Source organism: Protopterus annectens, chromosome 3.part0 (assembly GCF_019279795.1).
Source record: "Protopterus annectens isolate FY-2018-M chromosome 3.part0, PAN1.0, whole genome shotgun sequence".
Lineage (NCBI taxonomy): Eukaryota > Metazoa > Chordata > Ceratodontiformes > Protopteridae > Protopterus > Protopterus annectens.
In genome coordinates this window covers 97121005-97137526 of record NC_056731.1, presented here as the reverse complement: position 1 = coordinate 97137526, position 16522 = coordinate 97121005, and the positions used below count along the sequence as shown (strand labels likewise).

At 40.4% G+C, this 16522-nt stretch overlaps 1 protein-coding gene across 8 annotated transcripts in view; it reads left to right on the top strand.

Annotated features, from left to right (window-relative positions):
• LOC122796266 (phosphofructokinase, platelet) overlaps positions 1-16522 on the top strand; it is a 987903-nt gene that overhangs the window by 903591 nt on the left and 67790 nt on the right. For 4 of the 8 annotated variants that reach the window (XM_044064600.1, XM_044064604.1, XM_044064603.1 and 1 more), the window contains 2 exons: positions 1453-1552; positions 10684-10689. In XM_044064600.1, the coding sequence (XP_043920535.1) occupies positions 1453-1552; positions 10684-10689 (106 nt within the window). The remainder of the gene's footprint in view (positions 1-1452; positions 1553-10683; positions 10690-16522) is intronic. The other 4 variants (XM_044064606.1, XM_044064602.1, XM_044064605.1 and 1 more) reach the window with 1 other exon arrangement.

Below are 16522 nucleotides of genomic sequence, written 5' to 3'. Positions count from 1 at the left end.
TGAATGTTGATGCCAGTTGCTAAAAAGAACACAAGTGATCAGTCTGGTTTAAAATATTTTATTGTGTATGTATGCTAATCTTTCGATTTTTTGTTTGAATCTGTCTGATATATTATTAAAGAAGGAAGGATGGTTAAGTTTGTTTTCCTTTGATAGAACCTTATAGCTGACTGACTTGAATAATGAATTACTGATGAAATATTTTATATTTAATATAATTTAATATGTAATTAAATATACGTGTATGCATTTATTAAAGTAGGGATTATTTATGCATTTATTAAAACTAGAATTATTCATTTATCTAAAATAAGGATCTGTTTTGATTATTTGAATGTATCTTATTGAATGCAGCCTTTTGCTGAATGCAAATACTGATGGTTGTTCTTAATGAAATGGCATTGTGCAAGTTGTGATATATGTAATGTTAACTTAAACCTAGAAGGTGAAAGCCAAAGCACCAGTTTTAGGCAGTTAAATAAAAAGTTGATTTTAAGCTTCATTCAGGTGGCCAGTTCTCTTGCGAGTATGTTGATGCAGGTCTATATAATTTTATCGAAAACACAAACCATCGAATACCTATGTATCGAACTCAATAAATCTGAAGCTAAATTCAAGAAATGATCGCTTCCGCAATTTTTTTTTCTCTGGCAAACTAACTAGTGGACCAACCTAGCGATCATCACAAGAACCACATAATTTAAAATCCACCCAAGTGGGGGACTGTACCCTTCCCCCCCAACTAAATATACCAACTCCAAGGTCGTAGTACAGTGGTGAAAAGGAATTCCCAATGATGGCCAACTACGGAAAAAATTCACTGACGTGATCATTAGCTTAATTTAGCTTTTGATTTACTGAGTTCGATAAATAGGGATTCAGTGGTTTGTGTTTTTGACAAAATGAAGTGTACCCTGTTGATGCACTCTTATTTCTTCTCTTTGACTAATTGCTTAATGTATTGGGTTGAGGGGGGGGGGTGCTTTTGCATTTGATCCATAGTATGCGATTCCTAGTGAGCCTGGTTTGTAGATGAAAGGATGTCTGGACCCAGCTGATTTACATGGTAAAATTTAAAATAAAGAAATATTAATGAGTAGTTGCTGTGAGTACAGTTCTTGAGTTGGTGGCATTTGTTGTTTTCTAGATCCAAACTGAATTACCTATAGTTTGAGTTGTAATGTTCTCATTTTGTATACAACATATAAAAAAGACTTGTCTCTTTGCTCACTCCGTTTCCAGAGACACCTGCTTCTGTAGGTATGTGTTTTTCTAGTGAACATATCTGGAGCCATTTGACTTAATTTAGCTTATTATTTTTCTTTATCATTCTGGAATAAAGTTGATACATTTTCTTCATTAATATCAATCATCACTGATAATTTATTTTCTTCTCTTACCCTTTTCTGTTGTAGCCAAATTAAAAAAGTAATGTTTTGTTAACTTCAACAGGGTGGCTCACCGTCCCCATTTGACAGAAACTTTGGAACCAAAGTTGCTGCAAAAGCCATCCAGTGGATCACCAAGAAACTCAAGGAAACCTACAGACAAGGTACTGAAAAAATTAGGATTTAGTAAATAGTCATTCTGACTAGCCTACTGGATCTTAACAATGTACAGCACTTGCAATATATTCTCATTTTAAGGTACATGTATTGTTTTTCATGTATCATTTAAATCTGATCTGCACAATGTGAGCTCTTTGCTTGCATGTTGTTGTTTGTTTAATATAGCATCTATTGTTAGATAATGTTTTGATTTTCCTTTGGGGTGTAGTCGAGTGAGTGAAACACTTGGATGTAACATTTAGTGTACTCACATGGCTGTTTTTGAAAAAAGATTGTTTTTCTGCACACAAGACACGCATATTTTTCTACTTGTGTTAAGATTGTGACATGTATTCGCTATTATTAGGCTTTAGCCTCACTCCTGCTGATATTGAAGAGAAAAGTTCAGAGCTGGTATCACTGTCCAAAAGCTTATAAGAGAGGAACCAGCAGACGGACCCTGCCAGTAAGTTTGTCCATGGATTCTGTGGAGTAGTATTGAAGATCGAAAGTAAGGGGCTAGAGGGCATGTCTAAACCCATGGTTGACTTCTTTTCAGAGTCCACAGTACCAACCTGGCTCCATGTCATGGTAAGTGGAATCCTTCTGTGACCCAGGAGACCAGGGTTCTGCTAGTGGCTCTGGCGCACACACGCGCACACACACACACACACACACACACACACACACACTTATAGAAAATAAGGTATCGTGTTACTATCAGCAAACACTGTTCACCTTGTACGTAATTCTGTAGTAGAGGGATCCATAAAGTGCATTTTTAAATTGTTTTGACTTGTTTGTCAGTTTCAGCAGCCATATTCCCTTGATACAGGTATTACGTTCTGATTGTTTTATAAACAGTGCAGTTATTGTTGCTTTTGTCATTTGGAGGGAGCATCCTTCAGTGGAGTCAACTAAGTAGGACCAGGACAGAAAATGAAAGGTGCTTTGAAATTGCGGCCATTAGTGGGGAAGAGGAATCCCACCTGTCTTAACAGCCCTTCGGTTTAAAATTATGGAACAGCAGTGTCCCTTTTGCAAAAAATGGTGCTGGAACATCAGATTAACACACCTGTCAATGGACCAGAGTGAAGGACTTAGCTTGTAAATCAGAATGCCAATTTTAAAGAAATTCTGAAATTAGATCTCTGGGGTGCTTGGTGCTAGGGAGATAGGCAATGATCCTTAGACATATCAGATCTGCTCTGTAGAACTACATAAGTGAATTATGTTAAAAGTGTAATGTATCAAAGGAATGACTGAGTTTGGATCTTAATCCAGTCTGGTAACTCATTAACAGGATGACGCTATGATGTAGGTCCAGTTGGAGTTGTAGAACTGAAAAGCAGTAATGGACTGTCAGAAAATTAAAGTTTGAAAAACTGAGCAAACAAGCCTATATTTTTCCTGTATTCAATTTACTATCCTACAGCTTGTTATATTATGTAAAAATTCCCTAGGATATTGTCTATTAGCCTGCATTCAATGTCCATTTGTATAGGAATTGGATATGTTTATCCTTGAAGCCTAATGTTTGGAATGCATTAAAACAGCTAAATATACAAGTCGATAGAATCAGATTTTACATCATTCAGAATTATTTGGAATCCTTGCAGAAGTGAGGAGACACCCTTCACTACAGCCCATTGTACATGCCCTCCTCTGGTAGCATTTTTATTAGCTGGGTTGCCTTTGTGTAGTAAGAAGTCATGATCCCATTCCTGACATTGGGTGGATATGAAGCTGAGTATGGAGCTGCTGCTTTTCATTTGCTAGACAGGAGGACACTATGGTGGGCAGTGTGAGCCTTCATTTTTCTGCAGTATGTTTCATGGTTTCAGCCTTGACAAAGAGGATTGACTCAACATATAGATTGGCTGCATAGTGGTGAGGGCAGATACTGTCTTCAGAGTCCTTCCTATTCTTCTGTCTTTTGGCCTCGGCTAGCAGGTGGTAAAAGATTGCTGAGCACTTGCAAAAGAAATAAGCTGTACTTCACCCTCCTGATCCTTGGAGGGGGTACCTGTTTGGATTCATCAACCTTCTGCTTAGCAGAGATAGAAAAGTGGATGTAAGAATATTAGCCAGAAGTGATTTTCTCCATCCTTTCCTAATTCCTCAGCTGTCTGAGGTGAGAAAGGTCCTGTTCTTCAGACTGATATGAATAATGTCTTCTTCCTCTTCCTCTGTTAATTGCCTTTCTGAGCAGTCTTTTGAAAAGCCCTTTGGCTCATGAAGTTGACCATCTAATTGTTACTTTTCCCCTAGAGCTATTTTAATGTTTATCATAGCTTGGCCCTGGTTCATTCTCCCATGGCTCTTGTCTTTTGGGATGCCGTGCTTGTTGTTTGAGAGCACCCAAGTTCTGGTCCTTTAGTTCCTAAGAAGGCAGACTAGTTTATATCATGTAGGAAAAGTGGGTCTTGGATAGTGTAGAAAGAGCCCATGTCCTGCATTTGTTTTGGCTTTCTCTGAACTACCCCCCTGCGTAGTGTGTTACTCTATTTCTGAGTAGCTTATGGGTGTAGTCTGGTTATCCTAAAAAGTAGCTATAGTACCAAGGAGCTGTTATTTTTTCTCATTGTCAAGAAGTGGTGGATGTGAACACCATGCGTTTCTAGATTTAATTAACTTAAATTACAGGTTGTTCCAGGTGATATCTGCGGTGGTACAACGGTAGCGTTGTTGCCTCACAGCAAGAGGTTCTCCCGTTTGATTCTCGGCTGAAGTGCAGGAAGGGCCTTCTGTGTGGAGTCTGCATGTCCTCTCTGCGGTTGGATGGGCATTCGAAAGACATGTGAAAATGGGCATGCCTTCGCTGAAGGTTGGACGTCGAGTTGGCACCTCAGCGTTCGTGAAAATCTACTGCCAATCATTAGCAGACTGGAGTTCCGCTGTGGCAACCCCTAACCAGGAAAAGCCAAAAAACAAAACAGGGTTGTTCAGGTGGTTTCCTGTGATCATGCCACTGCTGTGGACTGTTTGGCGGCAGTAGTATGTATGATGAATGTTTGTTAGCGTCTCCATACTGTGAAGTGGCTCTGCTTTACAGTGTGTGGCCAGAAGTTTCAGCACATTGCACTGCTGTCTGTCTTTTTCTCTGCTGCCAGCATTATAACAATGTGTTCATAATGGTGGCAAAAGTTGTTCAGTATGTGCAGCTTTCTCATGTTCCCTGAATTGGGTAACTGGTTTTGGAAGCATCCTCCCAGGAGTCTGTGATGATAATAGCCTGGGCTTTGCTTCAGCTTTAATCACTTGGTGTCACCATCAGCTGAACTGTTATTTACTTGTGCTAGTGCATCGCATTTTTCTTTATAGGGGCAGTTTTATACACATACACTCACTGTGCCTTTTTCAGTGAGGTAAAGGCATAGTAGGATCTAGTGTCATGTATTGTATTGAAGAAATTTGTATAGGTCTGTTTTCCCACTGTTTCTTAATCTAATTGTCAGCATTGCTGGTCAGCTCCCATGTCCATGCTCTTTAGTGTATATTTGGTTGTCGTTGACTGCAAAACTCCTCTTCCCTTTCTGACCTCCTCCTCTTTTTGGATACCTTCTGCATTCCGAATGATGGTCGGTTTTATCCCACAGTCTTGAGATCTATTGGCTACCTCCTCTGATGACATTTCTTACGTCATACATGTCTGAACAAATGGGGAGTCCGTTTGATATCTGTTGTGCTTTGTGCTTAGTAGAATTCACCAAAAAAACATTTTTACATCTGTCTCTAAACAGAGGGCAGTATTTCTGATCATGCTAACTGTGCAGGAGTTTTTAATGTATTCCTTCTGTTTGAGATCCGTCAAGCCAGGTAGTGGTAAGGTAGGTGAACAGCTGGCTCTGGAACACAAATCTTATCTCTGCTTCTTTTGCAAGTAATCAGTTCATTTTGAGAATATGTCAACAGCATGTATTCCTAGTGGGAGTCTGTATTCCACAAATACTAAATGTCCTAATAGACATCTTGTGTAGCAGATAGAACAAAAACTCCAGAATGGAGCTCTATCAGGATGGTGTCCACACAACCGTCTAATGAAGGGCACTCCAGAATTTGCTTTCTCCTCTGCCTTACAGGATGCAGTTGTATTTGTTTTGCTGCCTTCAACCGGGCACAGAGGAGTGCTAGTGAATATTATTGACAGTGTGGGGATAATATGCCTTTGTTTGGCTGGTGAAATTATTCTTGATAGCCTGGGGGATAATATGCCTTTACTTGTTTTCTCTATTGGAACTACTTTCAAGTATGCAAGAATTGATACAGAAGATGGAGCTAGAATAATGGGGAGAACTACAGACAACTCTTGAGAGCAGAGCTTTAAGGCAGAAGTGAAATGGCTCTAGTGGATAGTAAGAGGTCAGACAAAGTAGATAAGAGAATTTTTGTATGCTTTTGTGTTGAAGTACATGTGAAATAGTACGTGGCATGGGGGTAGACTAAACATACAGTTTCCTTTAGCTAAACAAATGTGTGTGTACACGTGTGTGTGTGTGTGTGTGTGTGTGTGTGCGCATGTGTGTAAGCGTTAACATATACAATAGAATATTTGAATTAAAAATACACTGAACATTTTGTAAAAATGTGGAAATAAAAAAAATGGTTAAAAACAGAAATTGTAGGGCACCATTGCCTCTCAGTGTTACAGGCAGTTATTCTGTTTGTAATTTATGGTCCAGCTATTGATTTAATTTAGGAGCTGTATAACAAAAGGACAATATATCTATGTTATATGTGTTGCCACTGACTTTCACAAATCTAGAATGTGTACCTGCAGTTAAATATGTGAAGTGTTTTTCATTCTTTGTATCTTTTTTCTTGTTTATGTTGTGCAACTGCTATCTGTATTTAGCAGTGTTTTAATTATTTCATTCTGAAGAAGTCCTGAATTGTTGCAGGACGAAAGTGCCTATTCAGTTGTAATAAAATGTGTTTTACATTTCTCTGCTTGTGGCTCCTTAGCAGCTGTGTGCCTTAGCTACTTTTGTCTGATTAAAGATGGGAAAATATTGAACGCTAAAAAGATCTAGCTTCACCCCCTGCTAAAAAGATCTAGCTTCACCCCCCCAACTGTATATTGGTGATGGGGCAAATTCGCAGACCCTGCTATAACACAGTCTCACACTCAGAACAGCCTGCAGGCTGAAAAATAAAGAAAAAAAATGTTCATGTTTTGTGCATTTATCCTTAAGTACAAATATATAATATTTATTGGCATTTGTATACAGGAAAGGACTGACTGAGCAGTGCCTTTTTTGTCATACAGACATCATGGGCATCATATGTATTGTTCCACCATTTACAGTCAGTCTTATTCATGAGCACCAGTTCCATTATCCAACATCATTTACCAGCCATTTTGATTAAAAATAACAGTTATATTGGTTGTATATGAATACATCTTTTTAATACAGGGAGGTGTATGCAGTGTAATATCATCTGAGTCTATAGATTGTTAGAACAGCTCAAAGAAAGGGAGGAGGGGAAGAGGCACATAGAAGATAAAGGAGATGAGATAATAGAGCAGGGTGCAGTTGTTGTGCAGCAGAGAGTTATGGCAAAAATTCATATAGCTGTATTAGTACCAATTTAACCAAGAGTGGTGCAGGTGCAGAGATTTATCTGTCAGGTGTTGTTTCAGTTGGCATTTAAAGTCTTTCTTGTTGCAGACTGTTCTTAAGTGGAGTGGGATGGTATCCCAGCTGTTAACAAAGCTGTGTGAAGGCAGGAAGTATTCTGCATTGTTAAGTATAGTTATGGAGAGTAATGATTTGTCAGTAGAGCATAGAGGTCGCATAGTGTAAGGTTGAATGATGGAGTGAAGAAATGTAGTTTTTCAGGGTTGTGCAGTAGTGTGATGATTAAACTGCGAGTAAAATAGAGAATTATTTAGTTCAAGCCAGTTTAGTTGTTTTAGCTAAAGGTAGTGATGTGATCTATAGTGTTGGTTGCAAATTTGGCTCCTTTATTGAAGCATTGTTCCAGTTTGCCTGATAGAGAGTAGTTGAGATTGGTTAGGATGGGAGAGGCATAAAATAGGCTAGTGAGTAGAAAAGAAGTGGGTATATTTTATCAAGCAGAGTCAATAAGATAAAGTTTTACTCTATAGAGGCGTCCTAGCTTTTGGTGTATCGTCCTTGTGGTTTGCTGAAGGTAGGTCGTCTACGTCACACATATGTTCCGATTCTGCCAGGTATCAATCAGTTGAAGCAATAATGTTGATATGTGGTTTAGTATTGGCTTACCCTAGTTGTAGGAACTATTGTTTGCAATATCTTTGATGCATTCCTGTGTGATTATGGCTGATGTACGCACATATCATTTTCTGCATTTACACCCCCACCCCCCCCAAATAATTGACTGCAGATTCTACCAATGTGTGCAGATGAAACATGTAAATGATGAGCCAGCTGTCTTGACAGTAAGATGACCTACAGTGAAATTGACAACACTCTCTGCTGTGGCATATGAACCTGTGACAGAGGTGTTTTTGCCAGTCCCTTTGCTTACCTGCCATTCCTTTTTTGCCATGGACAGTACTTGCTACAGAATACCTGTTCTCTGGAGGAACTGCTTGCTCCTCGTCTCCACCTCCTAGTGTTATTTACATTATCACCACACTGTCTACAACTGTTTTCTCCCTGTCTTTATTAAACCGTCCCCTTATTTCAGATGAATTATTAGGATGGGGGTGTCTGCTGTGGCTCAGCTCTGGATCCATGGTTGTAGTACCCTATAGAGAGGGGTTCTACTACTTCATCTTAGATTTGAGGATGATACTGGTATTTTAGTTTCAGGATCTGGAAACTGTCCAGAAGTCCAAACTCCCACTGAAAAGAACAGATAATCATTCAGCAGTCTGTTATCTGACCAAGTAAGATTGGAGTCACTCTTACGCATGTGCAAAGAAATAAGTCATTGCTGGAGCTCTAGCTGCCTCTGAAGAGTAAAGAGATGATATTCTAGATGTGGGCACTCTGGAAATTGAACTGTTCACTGTTAAGGAAATTGCAGTACTGCACAAAGTTTGTTTCCATCACCATAGTACAAGAAGGGTGTTGTGGGAGGCAAATGTGTTCATGGTAAGAGGTGGGAAAGGCTTCTGTATGCATTCATAGGTTCGTAGGTGTTTACTATGACCACAAGGACCTTTTTAAGCCTAACTTACAAGTTGCCTGTTTTCCCCATTTGTATGAACTGTTATGCCCTGATGAGGTTCTGATCAAAATGTCATGATTCATACTTCTGTCTAGTGGCCATTTCAGACCTAGTTTTGAGCTCTTCAGGCCATGCCCTTCTCCGGGGTAATGTTTGTCTGAGTGTACCTCTCTAGAAAGATGACCACCTTCAGTTGATATGCTAGTTCTGTAGTGGTAGTAGTAGTAGTATTAATCTTCATCCAGGTGTTGGACTTCCTAATAGAACCTAAGGAGGTCCTTGAGGCTATCTTAAAGCTTTCTGCAAAGACTGGAAGAAGAGATTCCCCATGTGAGCCACAAAGTTTTCTGCATCTCCCTGTCTCATCAGACTACAAGTCTTATCTGTCTGTCTGTCTTCTGGCATATTTTTTTCTTTCCTGTGTTATTTTTGCCCAATGCTTGCCAACTGTCCAGCCTCACTCCAACTGGACACAGCCCATTCATTCCCTTTACTATAGGACACAGTTTGACTTTGGCTGAATCCTCATTTCCCCCACAGAGTTATTTATGTGGCATATTTCAACCAGTCCATATGACTTCCAGTCTTCATCCTGAAAGCTCAGAACTGGGGGGGGGGGGTATGTACATCATACCCTGGATGTACATCACTTTTTCCTTCATTTAGGGTGTTTGTGTTCATGGTACTGACTGGTTGTTTACTGACTGGTTGTTTGTGCCCTTTGTTCCTTTTAGATGGGTTGTGTTTTCATGGAGGAACTTACAGTAACGGGATGTGCGCTGCTTCAGCTTTTGCTAAATAAAAGTGAATCAGATTTGCACAGTCAGGGGACATTTCATCAGAGGAGTGGCAACTTCCAGTGCCAGGTTTAGGAATGTGTCCACAGCAGGCATCTATTTCATGGACTCCTGACCCTCTGTACAGACCTTCATTATGCACTACCGCCCCCACATCCATTGCAGGACTAGAGCATTCTTTGGAAGGGTGATGCTTTAGGAATTTTACTGTGGAAACTCTTTGTCAGTCTCTCTCTGCCCGTTAGCTTGAGGGATACTGCTCGAAATGCTGCCTATTTTTATGCCCATTGCAGTGGGCGAGTTGTATACATCTGCCATGAAACTGGTCACCCTGTCAGCTGATTTTAGGGAGGGCAGTCTGCAGCAAGATGCTCATTCCTTACCTCCAGCCTTATTAGACTGGGCTGTTTTAAATGTCACTACTAGTTGTTTTGGAATTTCTCTAAGTAAGCTTGTAGTTTTATATTCTTTTTGCAGACTTAACCCAGTCTGAGTGAGTCAGAAACTGGGGGATTGCGGATATGTCCATGTCCCTTAATCACAGTCCAGGGACACACTGTATGGGTCAGGTGGGTAACATCTGACATCCCCCCCCCCCTCCAGCTTTGGGAATTTGAGATTCTTAAAAAGTTTTGTGAAACAGCACAGAATAGAAATGCCCAAGACGTAAAATTACTGCAGAGGATGTTGCTGATATGGTGAATAGTCATTTATTTTGTTCACTGTGTAATAACCCTCCTTTGGCCGGACTGCTTCCTTCTCTTGGCTGTTCAACTTTTTTGATGTCTTAATTTCATACCCGTTTTTTTTTTTTTTCTTTTTTCTTACCTTTTTCCAGTATTCTCTTGTAGTTATCCTTTATTTATGTTTTATTTAATACAGTAAAATAAAATGGACAATAAAAGTAGAATGAACATGAATGACACATACTGAATAAAACCACATTTGTTTTTAGAGCATATTCAGACTAAGGTTAAAAAAGAAACAGTGTCTTGTTAAAACTTTGTTGAACTATATTCTTAGAAGTGCTACTCTGAGTGCCATAGCTTTCTGTATAAAGATGTTTAAAGTGTATTCATTTATGGCCATTTCAAAGTTTCTTGACTCTTAAACATATCTAAATCTGTTCTTCCTTTTATGCTGTCCTGTTTCCTTTGCTGTCTATGTGGAATACATAGAGGAAGGTAATATATATATTCTTTGTATTGTGTATTTATGTATGTATGTTAACAATTTGCCATTTTAATTTAGAAACGTGGAAATGTATAAATTAGCCGGTCGATTGTCAAGGTTACATATGGTATTACCTTTAGGCAGTCACTGCTGTTGTGGTTTCTGTTTGCCAGCAGTGATTCGCTGTGTATGGTCTTCCCTCTTTACTCTACATTTGTGTAACCGTGTGATTAGTGTTTTTATGTAAAGGGATGTGGCGTGTGGAAGTGGACTTGCCCCTAAAAAAAATGCGCAAGTCGCTTCTTTCTGAGCAACCTGTTTTACATATTGTGATTAGATTAAATATGGTGTCAGTCAAATGAGTTTTCAGTCAGTTTGCTTCAGTGTGTTATGATTCAAGCATATGTGATTCCATCAAAAGACACATTTGGGTGCTGGTTTATGCTACTGTATACCATGTAGCAGATCTCAACACTCATCTGGTAATTTGTGAATTGTCTCAAGTTATTCTGAATGCAAAAATGTGGGGACTATTTTCCAAGTATATGCAGGTTTTCATGATATAGATCTAGCATCCCTTTCTCAAAATACACACATGAATACAGTAATTTTGTGAAGCTTTTTACCCCTAAGAGACAAATTGATGGTGGCTGACCCTGAAACCCACAATTGATTCTGTTTTGTGCATACTGCAGATGAGAAGCGGACTACCTCTTATAGTTATAGTATACATAGTCTCTGTTGTTTTAAGGACCTGGTGCTGACAGATGCCCAAAGCAGGGTTATCCTTTTTAAACCATCAGGTAGTTTTAAAATGACTGAAATTTCTCAGGGATGAATCCAAGATGAGAACAGATGTCCTTGTAATGTACAGAAGCCAGGAAACTTTGAAGTACTGTCCCACCTGTGTTTCTCGATGTTGTCTCTTGTCGGGTTTATTGTCCCACAGCAAAATAAGTTTGTGGCACATGTATACCTCTGTTATGAAATCATGGTGGGCAGGAGCCATGAGAGAGAGAGAGAGCTGTTTAAGGGGAGGAATTATGCATGTGGGTGTAAGCCATACCTGTGTAATTTGGATATTTGTTGCTGACCATGGTATTGCTAATCCACTGATTTTGTGGGTGGGGGGCGTCTACCTCATAATGAAAAAAAAAAAAAAAAAAAATACAAGGTAGTCGTCAAGACAAAGTCGGACACCCCACAAACACACACACACACAGTGCATTAATGGTATAATAAGCAGCTATTATATTGCCTTTACAACTGTTTCTTCAGTAGATCAATGCCCTCTAGTCTGCTGATTGTGTATCACCTCAGCAAGAAATGGCTGTACTCTCCTTTTTCTTCTTCTTCTTCTTTCGGCTTTTCCCGGTTAGGGGTCGCCACAGTGGATCACCTGTCCGCTCATGATTGGCAGTGGAGTTTTTACAGTGTCGAGTTGCTAGCCTGGCACCCAACCTTCCACGGAAGGCACACACTCACACCTAGGGCCAATTTAGAGTGTCCAAATCACCTACAGCATGTCTTTGGGATGTGGGAGGAAACCGGAGCACCCGGAGGAAATCCACGCGAACACAATGAGGACATGCAGACTCCACACAGAAGGCACCCCAGCCAAGGATCAAACCAAGGAACCTCTTGCTGTGAGGCAACAACGCTAACCGCTGCACCACCGTAGCCGCCCAAGAAACAGCTGTACTCTACTTTCTGTAAAACAGATAAAATATGCACGCACAGATTTCCTAGACCTTAAGGTCTCTGTCCCATCCATTCCTCATATCTAGATATGCATTTATCATTCTGGTAACAACCTCAGTTGACCAGTATACTACCATTTTGGAGAGGAGTTCTTGGTGCCTGTGAATGCTGGTATTTTCAAGCCTCTCAGTATCTGCTTAGAACTTTCCACAGAAGCCTTTGAGAACTTTTCTTTCCACATGTATATGTTCATAGCAGGTTACTACGCTAATGAACCTAGGGCCTTTACAAGCCTAGCCATGTAAAAACCCGAGTACCATTATTGACCGTAGTTAGATGGTCATTGTTAGAGCGACTCTGTGATCAACACCAACTGTCCCATCTATGAGGGACATAGGTGCCAGCCCCAGGGTGAATTTACAGTCACCAGTCCGGTTGTGGAGGTTGTGTTTGAATAGGGTCATTGAGGAGCTCTGCTTCACATGGAGTGGGGGCTTATTCCAGAGGAGTGACAATCGCTGGAAGATTTATATCTCTCTCTAACATATTCTGATAATGTCACAGGCCAGGTTGAGATCCTTGGAGCGAGTGACTCTTGTCCCATTTTATTTGCAGATGTGCAGCATTTCCATTAGGCAGGGTACAAGACTGCTCTGTAGGCCAGGCACAGGTCGTGTCTCAGCAGTCTGTATGATAGAGTATGGTGACAGGGCTTTCAGTCTTTCTTTGTATGTCGTGTTTTGGAGGCCCTGGAGTCTCTTGGTTAGAAACTTCTGTGGTCTCTCCAGTTGTTGCAGGTGTCTGGTGAGGTACATACAGAAGGAAGCATTGTACTTGATTAGTGGTCTGATAAGCGTCACGTAACGGCGCTGTAATCTCCCTGGTCTTGGATGCAATCCCTTATTTATGAGATGTGCAGTGTAGAATGTTTTTCTTGCCACTACAGACACATGATGATCAAAGTTTAGATTGCTGTCAACCTGTGTTCCCAGGTCTTACAACACTGAGTTTGAGCTTAGAGGGGTGCTATCTATATCATAATTAGCAGGGGCTACTACTTTGCCAAAGGGGGTAATGAGGCATTTTTTGTGTTATGTTTTAGTCCACGGGTTTGGCAGCAGTCATTTGTCTGTATTAGTATTTTCTGTAATATGTTAACATCATTGGGGGACTCTTTGATTGCACCCAGTTTACAGTCATCTGCAGACTTGTTCAGCCAAAGGCCATCTACTTTTGCCTGGACTTCAGAAAAATAGATTCCAAACAGTAGAGGGCCTAGCACAGATCCTTGTAGTACCCCACCAGTAAATGATTTATTGGTGCAGGTGGACTCCCCAACTTTGACAGTGTGTGTTATGTCAGTGAGACCAGTTGGCTACCCATCTAGTAATGTATGGGTTAATCCCCAGCTGGGAGAGTTTCTCTAAGATATCTGAATGGGGGATTGTGTCAAAGGCCTTGGCTAAATCAAGATAGGTGTGTACTGTTTTGCCCTCATCCAGGGCTTTGGCAACATTCTTAAAGAAGTCCACTAGGTTTAATAAGCAAAATCAACCCTTGACAAAACCAGACTGGGTCAGGTCAAGAGTTTGAGGGTCACCTATGGCCTTGTGGATAAGGTCCATAATGATTCTTTCCATGGCCTTGCAGATAAGGCTGTTTAGGCTTATGGGTCGATAGTTTCCAGGTTCAGTTGATGGACCCACTTTGTGCAAGGAGATTACTATTGTTGTTCTCCACTCTGCTGGGACAAAGCCAGTTCCCAGGCTGTGATTAAAACGAGTGCTCCCTGGGATGTTATCTAGTTCCATAGAGGCCGTGTCTTTGGCCTTGGAGAGGGCTTGTATGACCTGTTCTTTGGAGATACTTAGTAGAGTGCTGGTATCAGGAATGCTTTGGGGTATGTGTGGTGGGGACAGGGGGATGAAGTTATTGCCAAATCTGTTGGCTAGTAAGCTGGCAATTTCCTAAGGTTCAGTGCGAGTGGCACTGTCCACTATAAGTTCAGCACACAGCTGGGCATTCTCTTTTAGGTTTTGGACATAACTAAAGAATGTCTTATGATTGTCTTTAGCTAGGGATGCTAATTTAGACTCGTAGCTAGCCTTAGAGGACTTAACAAGATATCGGATTTGCTTGTTCAAGTTGTAGAGGGTAAACTTCCTCTGTTAAGTATGCTCCCTCCTTTTCTTGGATATCAGTTTTTCTTTTGTTGTATAACTTATTTATACTTAGTCCACCAGGATAGCTTGTTTTTTCAGGAAGACCTGGTTTTGTTCCTGTTGGATACAGCCAAGTCAATGCGGTTGTTTAAGTGGTTGTACGAGGCATTTATGTATTCCTCTCCATAGGAGTCATTGTTATCTATGCTGGCAGGGTCTTTGAAACTTTTTATACCACTACTTAGTACACAAATGTTTGCTGTGGAGAAATTGTTCAGTTTTTTTTTTTTTTTTTTTTTTTTTTTTTTTACATATTTGGGGGTGTCAGGTTTGACATATTTATGGTCAGACCTTACCAGGGAGGGTAACACACAAGGGATGGTGCACTGAACCCCCATGTTGGTGAACACTAGGTCCAGGATATTCGAGCCCCTTGTGGGGGTGTGGACCAACTATACAGGGCATTTGAATTAAAGTCCAGGAACCTCATAGCGATCGTGTTTTTGCTTATGTAAGATGCCCAATTGATGTATCAATGCAATGCATGTAGATGCATCTGGTCTATAGGTAGTCCTTTTAATGGCCAGCATTATAATCACCAGTGGGCATCCTTAGTCTGTTAAATTGGAGCCTGCATTACTAAAGCTGACCAGCAGTTATAGTTGTCTTTATAAGAGTGCTAAATCATTCAATGTCACTCATTCCACAGTAAGGCCTACGTAGTCCAGCACTAGGCAGAGACAGGAGGTCTCAGAACGTGGCTTAACTGCTAATTACTGTCATGGATGATGGAAGCACATAAAGAATGCAGAAGTTCAGATATCTTGTACATAAATGACACGAGTCATTATGATGCTAATGTAAAATCCAGTTGTTTCTGTGTTACAAATCTTTGAGATCAGTTTGCCTCAGAGACCAGTCTTAGAATAGATTGTGTAGAGTTTGCAGCTGTACATGCAAGTTTGTTCTGCAGGCTTCATTCAGAGAACATCACCGGTGCTGATATGAAGACTTGGAGTAAAGTAATAGAGTCAGGCTTTTACACAAACTGTTACATGGAGAAATTCTTCCACTACCCACCCATCATGTAGCAGTTGAACAGGGCGGTGGGCCACAGAGCTTGGTGTGGTAAGTTACCCTTGCAGCTGTTCTTAGCATACACAAAAATAAAGTTCAGGGTCAGATTTTTGTCCGCTTTACAGTTCTCACCTCAATCATACTAGATCACAAGAAGACTCACAAAAATGAATCAGAAAACCAGCATCTGCCATAAGCAGATTGCAGTGGGTGCTTTACCAGTGTAGATTCATTTTTCCTACTTTACAGATGGAGGGAAGTATTCCGTTATGCACAGAGTACGTGGATTGTGCCTATTGGGTGTTCACTTTACACTGTTTTGCACTGAGCTGATGTTAACTACTGGTAACATATCTCCAACCTTGTTCGTGTTTTTTTTTTTATTTTAAATGTCATTTCACCAGTATACCTACTTGGCTACTAAGCAAATTGGTATCATAAATGCTGGCAAGGAATCTATTTATAACCACTGGATGAAGCAATCATCTTGTGCCACATATTTTTCTTCAAATGTATGAAGTGGCGCAGGGTTACTTTTGCCTTGTTTTCTGGCTTACTGATTCCATTTGCTTAATGATACATTTGGTATGTGCTGTTTTGCTCTCTGTAGCAGCTGTCTCTAACCCCTTCCTGCCACGTTTTTTTTTTTTTTTGTCAAATGGCATGCACTGTACATTGCCACTTCATAACTATCTGTAGATCACCCATTGTGCCCCTTTCTGATCATGACAACTGTTCTAATGCTTAGTTGAAATCCCCTTTAATCCTAGCACCTTCTTTTGGGGGACTTCAACAATCCATCAATAAACTGCCTGACATACAGTGCAAGTTGCCAGCATGCCCAATGCTTTCTTGACATTATAAATGGTAACCCCCTTGTTCAAGTAGTTAACAATTCACTTAG